This window comes from Vanessa tameamea, chromosome 13, assembly GCF_037043105.1.
Source record: "Vanessa tameamea isolate UH-Manoa-2023 chromosome 13, ilVanTame1 primary haplotype, whole genome shotgun sequence".
Taxonomy (NCBI): domain Eukaryota; kingdom Metazoa; phylum Arthropoda; class Insecta; order Lepidoptera; family Nymphalidae; genus Vanessa; species Vanessa tameamea.
This window is the reverse complement of record NC_087321.1, coordinates 4445264-4465304: the sequence shown is the minus strand read 5'-3', so window position 1 is coordinate 4465304 and position 20041 is coordinate 4445264. Positions and strand designations below refer to the sequence as shown.

The 20041-nt window shown below is 32.2% G+C and overlaps 1 protein-coding gene across 3 annotated transcripts in view; it reads left to right on the top strand.

Moving 5' to 3' along the window:
* The window catches only part of LOC113397957 (uncharacterized), a 150705-nt gene that overhangs the window by 92880 nt on the left and 37784 nt on the right, over positions 1-20041 (top strand). For 2 of the 3 annotated variants that reach the window (XM_026636494.2, XM_026636492.2), the window contains exons 2-4: positions 1710-1820; positions 4853-4985; positions 11340-11485. In XM_026636494.2, the coding sequence (XP_026492279.1) occupies positions 1745-1820; positions 4853-4985; positions 11340-11485 (355 nt within the window). In that variant the 5' untranslated portion in view covers positions 1710-1744. The remainder of the gene's footprint in view (positions 1-1709; positions 1821-4852; positions 4986-11339; positions 11486-20041) is intronic. The other variant, XM_026636493.2, reaches the window with a different exon arrangement.

The window sequence follows — 20041 nt, the reverse complement described above, 5'->3', positions numbered from 1 at the left end:
TAGTTGCTAGCCCACCGGACTTCAGACTGTTATAAATAAGGGCTTATGTCCTAGATATTGTAATAATAACTGCCTCATTGATCTATTGGCTGGATATAAAGCCCTATTCCGAGAAATTTCTATTCCACTGGCTCACTTAACTTTTCTCAGGAATAAAACTATTCAAAACATTACTATTTGAGGTTATAGTTGTGATAAATAGCTTACAGAAAGTCTTCACACAAAGCTTTCATAAACTTCATTCGGGTAAAATAGGGGGAGATCTTTGAATGAACAGAAAGCTCTCTCCCATGTCCCCATTAATAAAGAGTATTGAAATTTCTAAATTTATTTTCGCGGACGTTTACGTTGTTAAATAAACATATAAAATACCAAAATAAAAACTTAAATAAAATGAATCCTATTATATGGATCAAAATAATGAACTACAGTATACACCTTAAAAAGGTCTTCAAAAAAGTCCGCGATGGTATATGTCTATCTCTTAGGAACAGCCCACAACAACCATTTTTTATCCTTTACTTTTTACGAGAAATAATGGCTTATTTTCGAAGCAATTATAAGCAATACAGCATTAATCGCTAACCAATTAAGTACCTTAAATACATTGTTAATGTAGATCAATATGGCTCTTTACAGCATGTAACTTAAATGAATATTTTCGAAGATATTACAGATTTAAAACGTAGGGACATAGTCGTTTGTATTGTCTAATGACTGAAAAACTGAGACATTCTGTAGTATATTTAGTATCAGCATTGCACCCGTGAAAGTGAAGCCGGGGCGGGTCGCTAGCCATCATCATATGACATACAATACATCCCGCATTTTTTTATGAGTTTATTTCAATATATAGTTACATTCTTATATATCTCCATAAAAGTAGACAAGTTAGGAATTTACTCTAACAGAATAGCTCTATTAAATCAGCTTTCTGAGACTTATACCTCTAAGCCTCTTATTAATTAAAACAAGCACGTGCCTGAGGTTGCGTCTGTGGTCACGTGAACTTAATCATAGTTTTGTCTTAATTTAAGAGAATTGCTACTCATTAAGTAAACTTAAGGTAAACTATGACGAAGGTCTTCAAACTTTAACTTATTTTAGGATTAGTATATGTAGATATTTGTAAGATTATATATACTAATTTTACTATGTATTGACGTTTTATGTATTTATATTTATTTATATTTTAAGAAGATGTCATGTACTGCAACTACAGCTCTAAGCACTGAAACATTTTGTATGCAAGATTAAATGAAATTAATTATTTTTGTTTTAGACTAATGTAACATTAGACGATTACTTCGACAGATGAATAGTCTAAACAGTCAACTGGTCATTTAAATAGCTCCGCTAGTTAAAATTTTAGGTAATTCTAAGTTGTATCTTCGAATATATTTATGAAGTATCCAATAGAGTGGACATTCCTTGATCTACATAAGTTGCTACTGTAATTGGACGTTTTTTGTTATTTACTTCAATTTAATAATTAAAATTAAAAAAAAAAATAACTGTCTAATTTAATTCCTTGCTAAGTACTTCTTAATACAAAGAGTTATCGAGAAATATTTTCATGAATATATTTTAATAATATGTGTTCAGTTATATACTATGATTATTCATATACATAAACAGATATATTCGATTATGGATGGGGTTGGGCTGCAAATCATGATGATAGTATATGTTAATCTTTGTTGTTCTAGAAGCGGCATGGCATGAGCGGCCGCGTGGGCGCGACATGCGGCGAGCGCCGCTCGCGCTGCCCGCCGCCGTCACTCTTGCGCTATCCTTACTTCTGCGCTTCGTGGATGCTGGTTTGTAAATTACTGCTAATTCAAATTAAGAAAAAACTAAAGAAAAACCAATCAATCTATGAAAAAGTCATGTCACGGTTGTTTATACGGTATAAAAAGGCACACTTATAGCCTTATTAATGGAGCTTGTATTGCCAGATGAGATCTGTGGTCGTATCAACACAAATATTTACTAGCTTGTCCGGCTAGTGCTCGTAAATAAAACTGAGCGTAACGTAGTCACAGCAGCAACTGAATGCTTACAGAAAGAGCGAAGCAATCACGAATATTTTAAAAACGATGTCCAGTTTTTAGAAGTACATTAATCTAGCAACTATACAACGATTTCTCTCTGTGTGGAATTAGAAATTTGATATTAGAAAGAAAAAGACTAAAAAAAAATTATTATTGTTTAGCGTTACGAAATTTTATAACCACTAGCAACGAAGTATTGATATACCATGCGCACAAAAAGGAGGTGAGAACAGTGGCGGATTTGGGGCACGAGGGGCATACGAGAGAATCATGTGATTGCCGTCACGGCATATGAATCAGTCTTATCCCCAAGTCATGCCAATAGTTTCACGTTAATAAAACAATAGGAAAAATCATATTCACAAGCTTTTATTTAACTTAACTTTTAGTACGACTATGTATGGTCAATTATTATAATTTAATTTAAAAATCACTATTATACAAACTCTTAAGATAAAATGATCTGAATTCTTTGGAGTTTATGTTATTTAGTACAAATATATCTATAAAACAATGGTTTCGAAAAACTAAAACTTAATACAAAAAATCAGGTATAATTGTTTTTAACCGGGTTATAACAACGTTTGACAGACTTCTTTGAAAAATTAAACCTATTATACTTCCAAATGAGGAGTAAAGCTACAATTAATTCACCTTCAACGCAAAATAAATTACCATATACATTCCAAGTACATGTTATTGTGTAAACGTACAAAAAAATACAAAAAAGTAGGACAAATTCTATGATTTTATTGCGAACAATTTTATAAAATATCAATTTATGTTTATGTCGCTGTTCTGAGAATTCAGGATACTAATAGAACTGGAATACTAGGTTAGGTCGCGTTAGTTCTGTCAAAGGATATAAAGCCGATAAATCAAGTTCTTGGTATTCTATTAATAAACTCACTGCGAAAGAATAATATTGATATCGATTGTACGTACAATGAAAATATACCTACTCATAAATATTTATAAATAAAATCGTTATTTTTTTATATCACATGTACGTATGACCTGAGATGGCCCAGCAGTTAAATGTAAATCTTAACAAAAGACTGCAGTTTAAATGCAGGACTATTTTTTCTAATGGTTTAATTGTTATTGACCAAACGGCCTCAATACCGTTCCCGGCGAGTATTACCATATTACATCCCATTCAAGCATCATTTACTTTTAGTACAATTAATCATGTGCTCGTGATAATAAAAAATATATATTTCTAAAAAATCTTCAATATGACTCTTTTTCATAAAGATCGTTTTATAATTATGTAATTTCACAGAAAAGAGTAATTATTGAGTTACTAGCTGGTTCTTCTTTTGGATAACATATAGGACACTTTTTATCCCTGGAAAACATAAAATCTCTCGGGAACGCGGGAGAAACCGCAGGACGGAAGTAGTAAATAAAATAGTAAAAATAAATAGTAATTATGGTAAAATTTATTCATTTAAACAAATCTTATTTATTTTATTAAAAACGAGTATATCCGCCATTCTTGTCAATCACAGCTTGAAGTCGCTGTCGCATTGATCCAACAAAGCAAGAGTATATGTTGAATCCTCTGAAGCCCTCCCAGACACTTCGGCAATGTTCTACGACAGCTGCTTTGGTTCTATCGTTATTATTTATCCACCGCTGCACCATCAAACCCCATAGATTCTCGAGATCTTTTGCAGGCCAAAGAATCACCACCACTTCCCGGTGGCGATGGAACCACTCATCACGTCACGTCATTACATTAACAGTCACTTAAAATAGCGGCCGAATAATATTACAATCGTTTTTATTCTAAGATTGCAAGATATTGCAAGAAAGTATATGACACTGACAGACTTTGACAATTGACAATTAAGATATCATATCTACAAAATAAATAAAATCTTCTAATGACTAATTAGGCCATAAAAAATTTTTTATGTTGATATGGCACTAGACGTAGTCCAAAGATGTTACACTATTTTGAACCAAGTTATCATACTATGTTAGTTTAATTTTATATGCAGTTGTCTGTTCAGTGCTTTAGTTTCAAAGGGTACTAAGAGTTTTTGACTTGATAAAGGAATGAATTTGAAAACTGACGAATGTTTTCTTACTCTGACTGTACAAAGAACTCTTCGATTACTATAAAATCAAACTGATTTTTTTTAAACGTTTTTATTAAACAAAAAAGATATTTCCTTTGTTGCAATATGAATGGATACGAGTAGTATTTAAAATGATTGAGAACCAATTAAAATTGAACACAATACCTTTGTGGAAGAACTTTTCATTATACCAAAAGCAGTGGTACGAATTTCGTTAATTTGAATTTCGATCAAAGTGAATTCTGAATTGTAAATAAAAACTGAAACTTTATACATCATTTGCGTTTTTGTTATAATCGTTGATTTCACATTTTTTGTACTTTTAGTTAAATTAAAATTTAAATGTAATACACTGTTTTAAATGAATTATAATTTCATTTAAGTAATTCTGAATTCTATCTTTTTATACCGGACACTTTACTAACAGGTTGACAGGTATATCTAATACCTCACAACTGGACTATTATTATTAATAAATAGTTTAAAATTAATTCACTTTTCTCGTCCTACTAGGGGTTCACTGATATTTATCTTTCCGTTACAAAAAACTATGAACTATTTATTAAGTTTAATTGGCGTAAAATATTAAAATGCTATGAAATGCGTAATATTAGTTTTATTATAGTATAAAAATATTTACATTTGAATCTTTTCTTTCTTCTACGAAATTTCTTCTACGATTGCATGTATAATGTTATATTTTTACAGGTTCGATGGGTCCGGGTGTGCCCGAAAATATAACGGTTACATTTTTGAACCCGACCACGGTACGCGTCTCTTGGTCGACGACGGCGGATCTCGTGGAAAAGTATGACGTCACGTACAAGCCTTCAGACGCAAGGTAAGATGATTTTGCTACTGCTTAAAATTGAATCGGAGCTCTCTGGTCTTAGCTTCTGTAATAAATTTTCTATTGCCTTCATTACTTCTGTGATATAGTCATGTGTACGTATCAGACAGAATTGATGAGAACACATTGAAGTTTGCTTACAGTATCAATTAAATTTTCAATAGCTTAATCCTGAATATATATTGAAAGAAAATATAAAAATAAAAATGATATGAATAGTGCGAAAATATTCCTGTAAATTGTATAAACGTTTGTACTTTAATAAAAAAGATCGGTAGGCAAGTTTTATTACTACATTTTCGTAAATTTTTGAATAAAACTTACAATCTGACATTGAAGCCGATAAAATACAATAAACTCGAAGATATAATACACTTATTAATTTCGAGGAATCAAAGACATTTTTATCTATAAACTAAATGACCCACTTGAATATATCACGACTGCACTTAGATATGGGTACTGAAAGAATTATTAACCATTCCTAGCATCGTCAATACTCAACCAGCATTATCCTCGTAAGCTACCCTGAAATGTTTAACAACGCCTTCAACGTACACGCAAAAGATCGTATCGTAATATATTCACGCGACAAAGTTAATACAATTCAATTTATAAATGTATCAACTTCGATATGTTTTGTATTATACAATAAGAATTAAATATTATAAATTGCACCCGTGCAAAGCCGTGGAAAATTGCCAATTGCTATAAAAAAGCATCTGATTATATATTTTTCTTATGTCAGTATTAATGGAAGGTTCTGTTATCTGGTAGTAGTGCTTGGTGCAACATGGTGTTCCATTTTCAAAAGTGTGTGAGCCAGTGTATCTACAGATACAAGGGACATAGCATCTCAGTTCCCGAGGTGGAAGGCATTGGCGATGTGTTAATGGTTAATATATCTTACACCGCCATTATCAATGGATAGTGGTGACTTCGGCAGTTTACAATCTCGCGAGATAGATTAAAATCTAACACTTACAGTATTTACAATTCAACGGTGATATATAAATTAAAGTTAATATTTTAAAGAGAACAAAGATTATTAGTTTAAATATAATATGAGTATATACGTATGAATAATTGAGAAGCTCTTTCTTTATGAAGTCTGTTATGATCAAAGGAGTTTTTATTCAATAAAAGGTAATGAACACCGCTATAGTGAATAATCCTCCGTAACAGCGTTACGTTTAAAGAAATTTTAATTTATTTATTACTTTGTAATTTATTACTTTATTTCTTTAATTAAAGAAATTATCGATATTACAGATATAAATGTACGGGTATTTTAGTATTAAATATTTTAATCAAAATTATGTTTTACTGAAATATTTAATATATCAATGCCATATTTATTTATTAATCCTAGTTTTAATTGTACACATGTATTTAATTTTGCTTTATATTTTGACAGAGTTGCTTCACCGTAGACCAGTAGATCAAATTTAAATTCAATAATTATTATTTATAATGTATCAGTTGTGCCTACACTTCTGCATTAAATAAAATATTTTTTGAACCGAATACAAACTAAATAACTTGACATTCGTATACCAAACGAGACATGATTCTGTCGCAGGTGCTTGGATGAATAGCCCCGAGCTACAAACCGAGTTTGTAGCATCTTAGAATTTGAATAAATGCTGCATTTCTGCAACGTAAAGCGTAACTTTAATGTAATCGCTTAGGAAATAGCATGGATTTACCGTAGTTCTTTAGATTACTGTGAATTTCATTTTACAATTTTTATCCAATTATTAAACTAATTTTGTTATAGAAATACTAAGAATAAAGTCGACTGCTTTCGTTTTACTAATTTAAGTACAACTTGATTCAATTGAAGTAATTTTTTTTTATTCGCATTGAGATATAAAAAAAAGACGAAAAAGACGAATGGAATTCCAAGCTTTTCTCAACTAACATTTTTTAATCTATTTTATTTGGTATTTAGTAGTAAGCAATAAATAATTTTATTAATTATATTCATAATTTTATTATTTTTCTTTCGTGTTACGAACACACAAATCATTTACGTTATTATACTCAAAATTACTTAACCTTTTTTTATTAGGCACAATATATGATTCAGGTGAAAAAGGGTGAGAAAAAATACTATCGACTCTGATGGCGATTTACATAAAAAAGGGACCAGAATCCTACATCTGGGTCGAATTAGGTATTCAATATTTAAATCCGAACATAGTCAACTGATAAATATTCACTTTTGTATTCGATAGAGCGATATTGGTAAAGTAATTTCATTATATTTCAAGTTCAATAACCATCCACAGTAACTGGCTTGTTTTATGTCATATTGGTACGCCACTTGATGGTAAGTGGTCACCACTTCCTCACTTTCTTCTATCACAAATGAGCCGATGACCTTGGAAGCTAAAATGTTTTGTTTCTTGTACCTTTTGGGTGGGTGGGTGGCCCGATGTGTGGGTGGGTGATACATGTTCAACCTGTAGTTGCGATAATATAAGGAATATATAATGAAAATATTATTAAAAATAAAAAAAACTATTTTGTCGTACAAGATTTCTTAAAGGATATAAATAAATACGTAATTGTGAATTATTTGCTTTAACGAAGTCGAGATAGAACATGTTAATCTTAATTGATGATTGCGGATCCAACCCGCTTATTTTGGCTTAATTTGTGTTTTCTCAATCAATCCTCTCACGCTTGGTGGTGATGGAAATCATGAGTGAGGAAACTTGTATATTACTTATTAAATTCGATACATGTGTGTTGTTGAATACACATGTATCCAACGTCGTTTTGTACAAAAACCAGACCGCGTGATGGAATAAGCTCCAACCCAACTCCTCAAACATAAAAGAAAGAAGCCTTAGCCCGTATTGAAATATTTACAAGCTGTTACGTGTAACGTTACTTTCAAATAATTTGTTATATATCATAATAATGTTCTTTTTTATGTAAAGTATTTTTAGCATTAGCTGCCTGTAAATTTCCCACTGCTGGGCTAACGGCCTCCTCTCCCTTTGAGGAGAAGGTTTGGAGCATATTCCACCACGCTGCTCCAATGCGGGTTGGCGGAATACACATGTGGCAGAATTTCGTTGAAATTAGACACTTGCAGGTTTCCTCACGTTGTTTTCCTTCACCGCCGAGCACGAAATGAATTATAAACACAAATTAAGCACATGAAAATTCAGTGGTGCCTGCCTGGGTTTGAACCCGAAATCATTGGTTAAGATGCACGCGTTCTAACCACTGGGCCATCTCGGCTCTCATAAAGTATACAACCATATAATTATAATTTCATAATATATTAAATATATTTAATTTTTTCGTGTTGATAATTACGTTTAAATGTAGATTCAATTAAATTTAATATATTCTAATGACCACTCTACAGAGCCTGAAAGTCTATTTTAATATTGTATATTTTGAATTATACTTTCGTACAACATCGAGCAAAGAATGGCTAGTGCAGATGTATAAGAAAGTCATAACAGTATACAGCTATTATCAAAAGTCGATTAATTATTTATTCTGTAAACATTTTTGTTCCATAGTAAATTCAATATTTCGTCAAAAAAACAAAAAACAATTTCACATCAACCGTTGAATCAGTTGCACGTTACCGATATGCTAATTTTTGTTTAATTGGAAATGAAAACAGAAAATATTCATTTGTTCGTAAAACATCAACATGCATTCAATATAAAATTCAATACAAGGATTTCACTTCAATTGCGATATAAATATCGGTTGACTTAAATAAAATAACGTTCCGAGATGTAACAGTGGATTGCACGAGAATCTTATTCAAAGATTCAAATTCAAATCTCCACAAGCACTGGCAGTTAGTCATTTGATATATTTGTTACTATATCTCATACTTAGTGGTGTAAAGAACAACATGTGTTGAATGAAGTTCTTGAACATAAACACCCACGGAATATAGTGGAGATGAGAAAAAATAATTGGACCTAACATAGAAACTATGCCACATTTATTGGCTATTAACCTTAACTAGAGTGTTCACGATCAGCGGACAAACTGGGATAAATACTTTTTTCGTTTAATATCGTATTTACGTTGGTCTCATAATATTAATTTAATTCATTAAATACTTGCATATATAAAATTAATAAACTCTAGTGTTATCTTAACGAGGAAATCCGATTTTTTTTATTATTCATACGAAACCTTTCAATCACGTAGCAGTCATTTGCATGAGAACATTTACTTGGTGGTAGAGCTTTGTACAAGCTCACCTGGATACCACTTGCTTGATCAGATATTCTACCACCAAACAGCAATACTTATTATTGTTGTGTTCCGGTTTGAAGGGTGACTGAGTCAATATAACATCTCAATTCTCAAGGTTAAGGAATGGCTTAAAAAGTCTTACAGCGCCAATGACTGAGCGGTGGTGACCACTTACCATCAGACGGTCCATTAGCCCATTGCCGTACCTATAATATTATTCCAAGTATGACATAATATATAAAGTTCATAGATGTTGATAGCAATGTAACCAAAATTCAAACCAGTGAATCGTTTTGATGCGTAATATATTGCATAATGTATTTAGTCATTGACCTACTGAAGTCATAACTTTGCATCTTTGACATAATTTTAGTTATTTTTAATTATAACTTAAGCATTTTTTTTCAACTAATTGATTGAAAACTTTGCTCTAATTTAAACTTACCTTATAATATTTACAAATAAATTAAAATGAAGTGTCTGTTTGTAATTTTAAAATAATCGTTTTTTACAAAATGCATATGAAACTATATACGGCACTTAAAACTGGACCGATTTTGATGGGATTTTCAGCAATAGATAGCTGATGTTATGAAAATTAACTTACTTTTATGTTAGATAAAAAATAAGGTAGGCAAAATCAAACGAACGACCCGACAAAGTCACGGATAACAGTCGTATATAAGTAACACAATATATATTTTTTTTTTTTACGCTGGAATAACACATAACGCTTTTCCCCCACATGCTGTGGGGGTATGTGGGGTTCGCCGGCGCTGAAGGCGCCGGAATACCCACTAATAAACCAGCGGTATCCACTCCGTCTTTTTGGGAGACGTCAAGGGATCGCTTGCGCATACTACCGTGAACATAATATAATGCTGAGTCAACATTGTTCTAATAATAATTTTTAAATTTATCGATTTTACGAATTGATTTGCCGTTAACAGAAAGTGAAAAAAAAGGTGTGGGGTTAACATCCAGAAGTATTACTTATGTGTATCGGTTATTTAATGTCACTTTGAAAACTAAATATCTCAGAATTTATGACAGATTAAATTAGTAAAGAATTTGATGTCCTGCAAATGGTTGCATTTTTCACAAATCATTAATAATATCATCGTCATTTCGTTGGTACTTAGGCTAGAATTCTTTTTTATAAACTTAAAAAAAAAATTGACTTAAACTCCTAGGGGCTGTCTTTTTGTTTACGATAGTCATGGTAGTGATCGAAAGAAAAAAAGCCTCGCCTTTATTATGCTACAATGGGACCACACGGCTTGTAGCTTTTTTCTAATTTTACATTATAAATGATGCCAAAATATCACGCCCATCAGTGTCAGAACAAACACATTTGCTTCACAAAGGCACGTGTCAAATGCAAAAACTACTGAAGTAACACCACAATAGAATCAACAAATGAAAGGGCAGAAATCAAAGGCAGGTAATTTGCCAACTTCCTGAGCAAAAAGCACCTTCGCTTTGTACATTGATTGGTAAATAGTTGCATTGTAATTTGAGATCTTAGATCGCTCAATAAAGTTTGTTTTTGCAATGATGATCATTAATATTGAAGACAAAATAAAATACACCGTTTAGTTAACAATATTTTTTTATATAAAATCACACACACATATACGTCACCTATGATCAAACGTGACTTGTAATATCAAAGGCACACAATATTTCTTTAATAATAATAATTTGGAAAAGAAGAAACCTGTAAATCTTTCAAGTCTGGTCAAAGAAGCCCTATCATCTTGGAATAAAGATTATAACACTTTAATTATGTACAATAGACATCTGAGGACTTTATTTAGATCCTTTGAATAAATAGAACTCTTAAATGCTCATAATTTATTTTATAAAGTTATCTATCACGGGTATTTAGGGGATTAGCAATTCTCAGGTCAATTCAATGTTTAGTTGGCGCTTAATTTTTTAGATAACCAGCTGATTTCAAGATACGTGCAGATAAATCAACAATATCACAATTCTCTTCTGTAACATCCTTCTCACCTAATCTTCATTCTATTTTCCCCCTTCTTTTTCCTGCTTGGTAATAGAAAACAACGAAATTGACTCATCGTCCGTTAGTTACAGAGTGGTGTTGGAAGTGGCTGGCAATTCAGACGCAGTCATTCTAAGTGGGCTGGAGGCAGATACGCAATATCAGGTTACAGTCGCTGCCCTTTGGGGCGGCCACAAGTACAGAAGCAGGCCTATTGTCTTCCGCACGCTGGGTAAGTTTGAATAACATTCATTTAGGGTTGAATGACTGTTGTAAGAATCGAAAAGTATAAGCTTGTTATTAATTTCACTGAAGTATTTACTATTATATAGTCCGAATATTTTTTTTATATCTTAATTATACATTTAACTAGCTGTTCGTCTCGACTTCGCTCGGCTATATTACAAATTTTGTCCTACATGTTTTTGCGAAACTTTATCCGTCTGCGCAGCGCACTCAACGGAAGCTATCAAAAGGAATAATTTTCACCCGTTTTTGACACACTTTTCACTCATCTCCGCTCCTTTTGGTCGTAGCGTGTTAGTGTATAGCCTTATAGCCTTTCTCGATAAATGCTATTTAACACTGAAATATTTTTTCAAATCGAACAAACAAACAAAATCTTTACCTTAATAATATCAGTAAAATTAAAAGCACATATCTAAATACATTTATTTCTTTTGTGATCACATTAAACAAATATTTCAACAATTTGGAAATCTAATTCTAATAAAAATATATAAGATTAAAGCATTATTAACACACGTGCGAGTGTTAAATAAAAGTGACGCTTTAGCAATAAATATTATGCTAATAATATTTACTGCAAAAGCCATGTTTTAGAAATCGCGAACTAGTAATTATAGTAATACTATGTAATACTATACTTAAGTTTGAAGCCCAAGTAAGCCTATGTAATCATTGTGATAACATTTGTCTTAAAAAGCAGCATATTGCTATGATAAACGAAAATTAAATTAAAACTAAAAAAAACTTCATCGAGTTAACATACCAAAAAATAAAAATTTTAATAAATAATAGCATTAATATATTATTATTAATTTAGGCTTGGTAACTTTTTTATAATATCGAATAACATCAACATTAACTGCCTGTAAATTTTCCACTGCTGGGCTTAGGCCTCCTGTCTCCAGCAAGCTCCAATGTGGGTTGGTGGATACGTATGTGGTAGAATTTCGTTAAAATTAGACACATGTAGATTTCTTCACGATGTTTTCTTTCACCACCGAGCACGAGATGAATCATAAACACAAATGAAGCACATGAAAATACGGTAGTGCTTGCCTGGGCTTGAACCGGCAACCATCGGTTAAGATACACGCGTTCTAACCATTGGGCTATTTCGGCTCTCGGAATAACATCGGATTTTTGTAAATGTGAAATGTACAATGTAAGTAATACAGCTCACCCAAAGTGTAAGGTTCATTAAATAGCTTAAAATCCACTAAAATATTTTATATAAAACCATATACCAAATATAACCATAATAATACACTTACAGATACACCCTATACACTTACATAAGGATATCTGTTACTCCACTACATATTAACTTTAAACATCTCCGCTTCAAATGAGAAATAGTAGTTCGCATCGTTTTGTCACGCATAGATGTTCGATCCCTAATACTTTCGTCTGCTGAAACGTGTCAATGAACTCTCAAAGGCCTTTCGCTTTTATTTTCGCGTGTCAAATAAAAACGACGACGAGCATTCTAGCAGAACATTAGCATTGGCACGTGACTTGAGAATCCTCAGGGATTTAGTGAACACGCGACTTCTTATTACGTGGGAAGATCATTATGTATCTTACATTTCTTGGTATTATATATGAATCGTTTGGTTAACGTAATATATAAATTGAACTAAACAACGCGCGGGCACTTTTATCTTTTTTTAATTTTCTATAAAACTTTTTCTCCAAGTATTTTAGGTGGAAGATAATTTTGTAAAATATTAGTTGAATTAAAATATAATGTTATATAATTTCTTGACTACCGAAGTATCTACTTTATAGATAAACATTCAAAGCTCTACGATTATGAACGCTTCAGTTATCAAACAGATTTTTAAGCAAGTATAACTTTTATAAAACATCTCAGTTACAGAAGTTGGATGTTTGTGTAATATAATTCACACAAAATTGCTCAATTGTGAAACGCCAAAAGCATTTATGAACTTTAATATTTCATGCTTTAACTTGTCGTATAGCATCTATCTTGTTTATTTTAGTTGTGACGTATTATCCAGTCAAAGTGATATAATATTTACTCATAAAAAAGAGCTCCCCAAGGGACAGGTACAAAATTATCGGCGTCAGTTATAAAACTTGTTAAAGGGGTATGTAGTGAAATAATTGTTCATCTCTTTCTTTCATAATTGATTTGACATTTGAAAGAAGACAAACAATTGTTTAATTACATTCCCCTTCCAAAACAACATTTGAACGTAAAGCCATATATTTATAAAGTAGAAATTTCAATGAATTTATAGTGTGTAATATTTACGTATAAAGTTTAATTTAAATTGCAGTGAAGATTCCTTCAAACAGTGTTCTGTAGAGATTTGTGATCACAGGCGGGTGCCTGTGCGGCACGGGTGTGCGGCTACTAAAATTTCCACATGAGTGATTCTACAACAGACTAATGAATAATAAAATATGCTAATCTTAAATGTAGGCGAAGTACGCGATAATAACGCTAACCTTAGCCTCATATATTTCCGTTGAAAAACAGAGATTTATGACAATCATTTTTCAAAATAATCTCAAATAAAAAATTAACTTAATTTTGCAATCTCTAGGTAATTAACGAGATAAAATTACTGTTTGTCTGCCTGTAAATATTCCACAGCCGGTCTCAGGCCTACTCTTCTTATGAGGAGAAGGCAGCTTTGTATGTGTATATTTTTATTAACAGTATAATATGGTAATACATTTTCGGTACGAAAATTTGCAGAGCGTAAAATATATGCGACTGCTGGTTAAAGCTTATTTTACCGCAAGTCTTCACCCGGTACAGGAGATTCGGACATGTAGCAGAACTGTATTTGTCATATGCAGGGTCCATGCAACGTATTACCTCAAGTATGAGGCAAAATATAAAAATATTTTAAGCATGTAATTAATGGATAGTGCTTGTACGGATTTAAACAAGGTTTCTATGTACTGTATAATCTTGCTCTAATTGTATTTCTCATTTGAAGTAAAACTTAATTATATTTCCTCCGATTTCTGTAGATTAAAATGCTTTCCTTTGAAAAGCATAAGATGAATTGTAACCACAATTATTACGAGTAAATTTAAGCGGTTATCCATATTTAAAACTACAAAAGAAATATTATTTTACAAAGTTCAAGCTTGCATAGTAAAAATGTTTTATTTGGTGGTAGGTACCGCCCAGGCATAACTTATCCTACCACTGAACGTTATGGTTTCGTGGTTTTTAAGGTGCGCGAACTATTGTAATTCAGGCACGTGAGATATAACTTCTTAGTTTCCAAAATTGGTGGTACATTGGTGAAATAAGAAGTGGTTAATATTTCTTACAATAGCAATAAATATCGGTGCTGGTGATAAATTACGCTCAACTGAACCATTTGCTAGTACACATACTTAGTATAAATAATAAAGGATTTCATTTAATCATACTTTGGTAATTTACATTGACTAGTATACTACGGTATAGTATTGTTTAATATAGGTTTACTTGGTAGTAGAACTCTGTGCAAGCCTATCTTGATAGGTACCAACCACTGATCATATATTCATGCGCCATACAGTTCACCTAGCTATATAATAAAAACTAAGTGTTGCCCGCGGCTTTGCTCGCGTGGAAGTTGAATATATTTACAAATTAACTTAAAACATTACGTTAGTACGTACCACCACATTGATGTGTATTTCATCCCTTAGGTTAGAATATTCAGAAAAGCCTAAATACGTATCTACTCACTTTTAATCAGTATCCCAAAAATAATGTTTCTAGCTTAAAAAATTACCGACTTCCATACAAACTTTCAACCCTTATTTCACACCTTTAAGGGTGTCTACTCAATAAAGAGATCCTACTCACCAAATTTCAAGGCCCTAAATTTAATAGTTTACGCTCGGCGAAGATTTATCAGTCGGTCAGGACATGATATTTTATATATATACATAGATAGAAAATAAATTAAATCGTCTTTTTCTTCAAATTGAGGTACATTCTAAATGTTCCCCTTTTGTTTTTATTTTACGATATTCAAATACAACTTAACTTATTTGGATGAATGAACTTAATCGGATTAGTCATTGGGTGAACAGTGGGAGATGATGACGTAATAGAGGACCACTGAACGTTCAGATTTCAGCGAAATTAGTTAATCTACTTTGACCGACGTTTCAGAAACTGAAGTTTAGCGTTTCATATACATATTACACCGCAAGAAATAGACCAGTAACAGTAGTAATGTATATGAAAATGTATTATGCCTGGAGTGTCTTATCGTTATAAAATTAGCAAACCATGATTATACCCCATGGTTACGTTTTCATTGTGTAACATCATTATTCTCGTTTTCCTGCAGTTAGTTGGTAATTGTTTTGTTAAGAGGGTTGGAAGTGTAGTAACATAAGGCCGGGAAAGCGCGCGCTATTTTTTTGACCAATGAGCGCGCGATGTTTGACTTGACCAATGAGCGCGCGCGGTGCTAAATTTTGATATCAGATGGTACCAAGTCATTTTCCGAGAAGATATCATGTTTATGTTTATTTTATTATACTATGCGCATAAGTTATCATATATTACGCTATAAGCTTTGTGTAAGCCCGCCTGGGTAGGTACCACCCACTTACCACATATTCTACCGCCAAACAGCAAAACTCAGAGGGACGAGTGAGACAGTGTAACTATAGGCACAAGAGACGTAATATCTTGGTTTCCAGGGTTTATGATAGATTTGTGTTTTAAGGAATGTATAATATTTCTTATGGCGCCATTGTCTATGGGGGATGGTGACCACTTACCATCGGTAACCCTTCTAAAAAAATGTATGTTTTGACTTTTGTAAGATTTCATATAATTTGTACAAAATTAATTTTAAATATGATTATATTTCGTTATATGTACATTCAATCGTAATAAGTAATTTTAATATTTTCATTATTCCAACATATCGTTATTATAATTTACTTTTGGTGTAACTGCAGCCTGTACTCCACAATTCCTATTATCAAGGATCACACGTATCGTAGTCACGTTGGAGACGATTTCATTTACGTACGTATGAACATTCGCCATTCATCGAAGGATGAAACTTCGCTTATTAACATAGGTATAGTAACAATTCTATTTTAATAGCTAAACCTGCGGCTTTACCTACGCGAATTCTTCACAAGTTTATCTATAGCACACAAACCGTCACTCATATTCTACAAAGTATCTCCATGCCAAACTTCATCTAAGTCGGTTCAGCAGTTTAAGCATGACAGTAAAAGACAGGGTTTCTTTCGCATCCATTATATTAGAGAAGATTATGCAAGTAAGCATTATATTTTTTTGTTCATTTAAAACTATCAATGTACGTGGAACAATATAATCAATTTAAGTGGATTAAAAACGTATTATATTGATAACAATTTAAATGGCGTTTGCGTTTAAAATCCAATTAAACTAAAACTAAATACATAAACTCTCTCAATGTAAATAATTTAAACTTTAATCACAATTATGAGTTTAAGGACTATCAGTTTAATTATACTTTATCAAATAAATTGTTCAATGTTTTAAATTGATGATAATAAGGTCCTATTAACCGCCTCGGTCACTGATGTTTCTAATCGTAGGCTAGTCAATTGCAAAGGAAACCTATTAATGTACAAATTTAGGCACAAACACAATTGCAATCTACATTCTCTTGCTCACCAATTCGATAAAGTCAAAGAGATTTTAAGTGATTTCGGGAAAGTAAATTGTACCGTTGTAACGTCTAATTTCGACATTATCTACGAATGTCTTGTTCACGAGACTCTTTTGACACGAGCTCCACCAAATAAAAATAAAAAACATGGTAAATATCCCGTTTTAAATACTGTTAGTTATAAAAATAACTATGTTAATTTAAAATCTTATATACAATATACATATGTTATGAAGATTTTTTATCAAAGATATATATTCACGTGAGCAGCCCGGAGAGTGAGGAACTTGACCGCGTTATACTTTGTGTGCCAGACCTCTCCGATTATGTCAGATATCCTTCGCTTCAAAGTATGAAAGTTAATCAATACATAGACACTACAACTTTGTTTTCACACATTATGTAATCGTACATAACTGTGTGCGTATCACCTTGAATTCGACCTGAAGTAAAATTGGCCTAGATGATATATGTTTTTCTATTAACTGTATAATGTATATGTTACTGTAAAAGCTAGAACTAAGGTAAATCTTAAGATTTTCCAGTAAAACCTAAGATTTACCGACATTAGTTGGTAAATGTAAGTATTTATTATAAATGGACGACTTTTTCGGACTTTTACCATTCTAACCTAACCTAACATTTAAATCCTAAGATTTACCCAGTGAATGATGGTAAAAGTTCGAATCCCAAAGTTTTATGGACATATACCATTCATAATCGGTAAATCTTAGGTTTTACTGGAAAATTTTAAGATTTACCGTAGTTCGAGCTTTTACAGTAACATATATATTATAATAAAATTTAAAAATAGTGCAAAGGGTCGGTCCTGTGACTTTCACGTCGTCGAGGCCATTTAACGTTGATTTATTGATGCTTTATGTATGTTACGTGTAAAGCGGTTATCTCCAAGTTATTTATTTTGTACCGTCATACACTCTGTATACGGAGCGCTTTTCGCGTCAGTCAACATATTAATCATTCCTGTAACTTTAACGACATGACTGTTCGTAAAACGCAATAGTGTAGGACTACCTCGGAAACGCGAATGTTCTTTTTTTAAAACTTGGTTTGTGGATTTGGTGGATGGTAAGCTATTGGGCCACTTGCTGGTAAGTGGTCACCACTGTCCCTAGACGTAGGTACCGTAAAAAAAAATGTAACAAATTATCGCCCATACCCCACCCATCATGGGAACTAAGATATTATGTGTCATTTGCCTTTAGTTACAATGGGTCACTTACTCTTTAAACCTGTACAACAATACTAAATACATTGCTACTTGGCGGAATACGGTTTGTGGATGGATCTCAGCTGGGCTTACACGAAGCCCTTTCACCAAATAACAATATATTGAAGATCGGCAAAATGATGTTGGAAATTTCTTTAAGATAGTGTAGTTCTTCAAATATAGTGATTCTTTGAAGTAAAACTAATAATATTATTATAAAACTAATATAATTATAAGCTGAAATTAAGCATATGATTATTCCTAGAGTTTGAAAACCCGATATTTGGTTAAATTTCAATTTAACCTAGATTACAATTTTCATATTAAAATATTTTCAGTAAAAACATTTATAATATCCGAGACCAAATTCCAAATTACTTCTAAGTCCATTCGACCGTTTAAGCCATGATTGAGTTTGAAACATCCGAACTTTAGAATTATATTAATTCCGACGAGTGAAATCATTATTCTACGTCCAAAGCGTCTATGAAACGAGGTCACAATTACATGTGTATAAAGTCCTTGTTATATAGAGCACCTGTTGCGTGACAAGACATGCGTGTGTATCAAGTGTCCCAACGGGTAGCACTCGTGCAAATGGACTCGACTCGTGTGTAATAACCCAGTAATAAATGGAGTTCGTTTGTATATACATACATTCTTATAAATAATATAACAATTTGTTCGGGTGTGATTTCCTCTGCCCAGTCTGAGCAACAATTTCATATGTAATTACTGTTATGTGTACTACACTTAGCTCTCTTAGGTTGCAGATTACGAGGTTTTGAGTTCAAATCCACGGTCTGGTTTAAAAAAGGTTAATGTGCTTCGTTTAACTTAATTCTAAGTATTAATTTTGTGTGAGATAATTGGCTATATTACACTGCCATGTCGGATAGTTTCATTGATTTTCGAGAGATAAAGATAGAGCTCATCTGATAACTTTTGTACTGATTTTGTTATCTCCAATGAAGATAATAAAAATACTTTGAGTTCGATATTCGGTCAAAGCGATTATACGTGTCGAATAAAATATCGATATTGTTGGTTGTTATTTTATAGGTCTCCAACAGAATTATATATAATTTTTTTTATTAAAGTGAAAAGATACTGAGTGCACATAACTCCACTTACAGGTAGTCATCGAAAGTCGACAGCAAATTTAAAATAATTAATTAATTAACGTATGAATGAAAATTAGAATATAAAATATAATTGTTCTGAAGATGAGTCAGACGAAACAACAATATCCTCATATACACAATATGCTTGATTTTAAGTTAAAGTGACAGGTTGTTCGTATCTCACTGCTTGACAAAAGCCTCTTCGTTCTCTTTGGGGAGAAGATTTTAAGCTTATTTGTGGTTCATTACAAATTAGTCACAAGTAGGCATAGATATGAATGAAATTCATGATTATATTTTGATTTGTTTCGAGTCGGTCGAGGAACAGTTGAATAAGTTCCGTTAAAAAGACGCCTTAACACAAAAGAAAAAAAAACACTTTCATATGAGTGCCTCCGAATACCTAGTTTTCGATCATTCAGGTACATGATAGATAGATGATGTTGATGTGTATTTTATATAATACTAGCTGTTACCCGCGGCTTCGCTCGCGTAGAATATGAATTTATTTACAA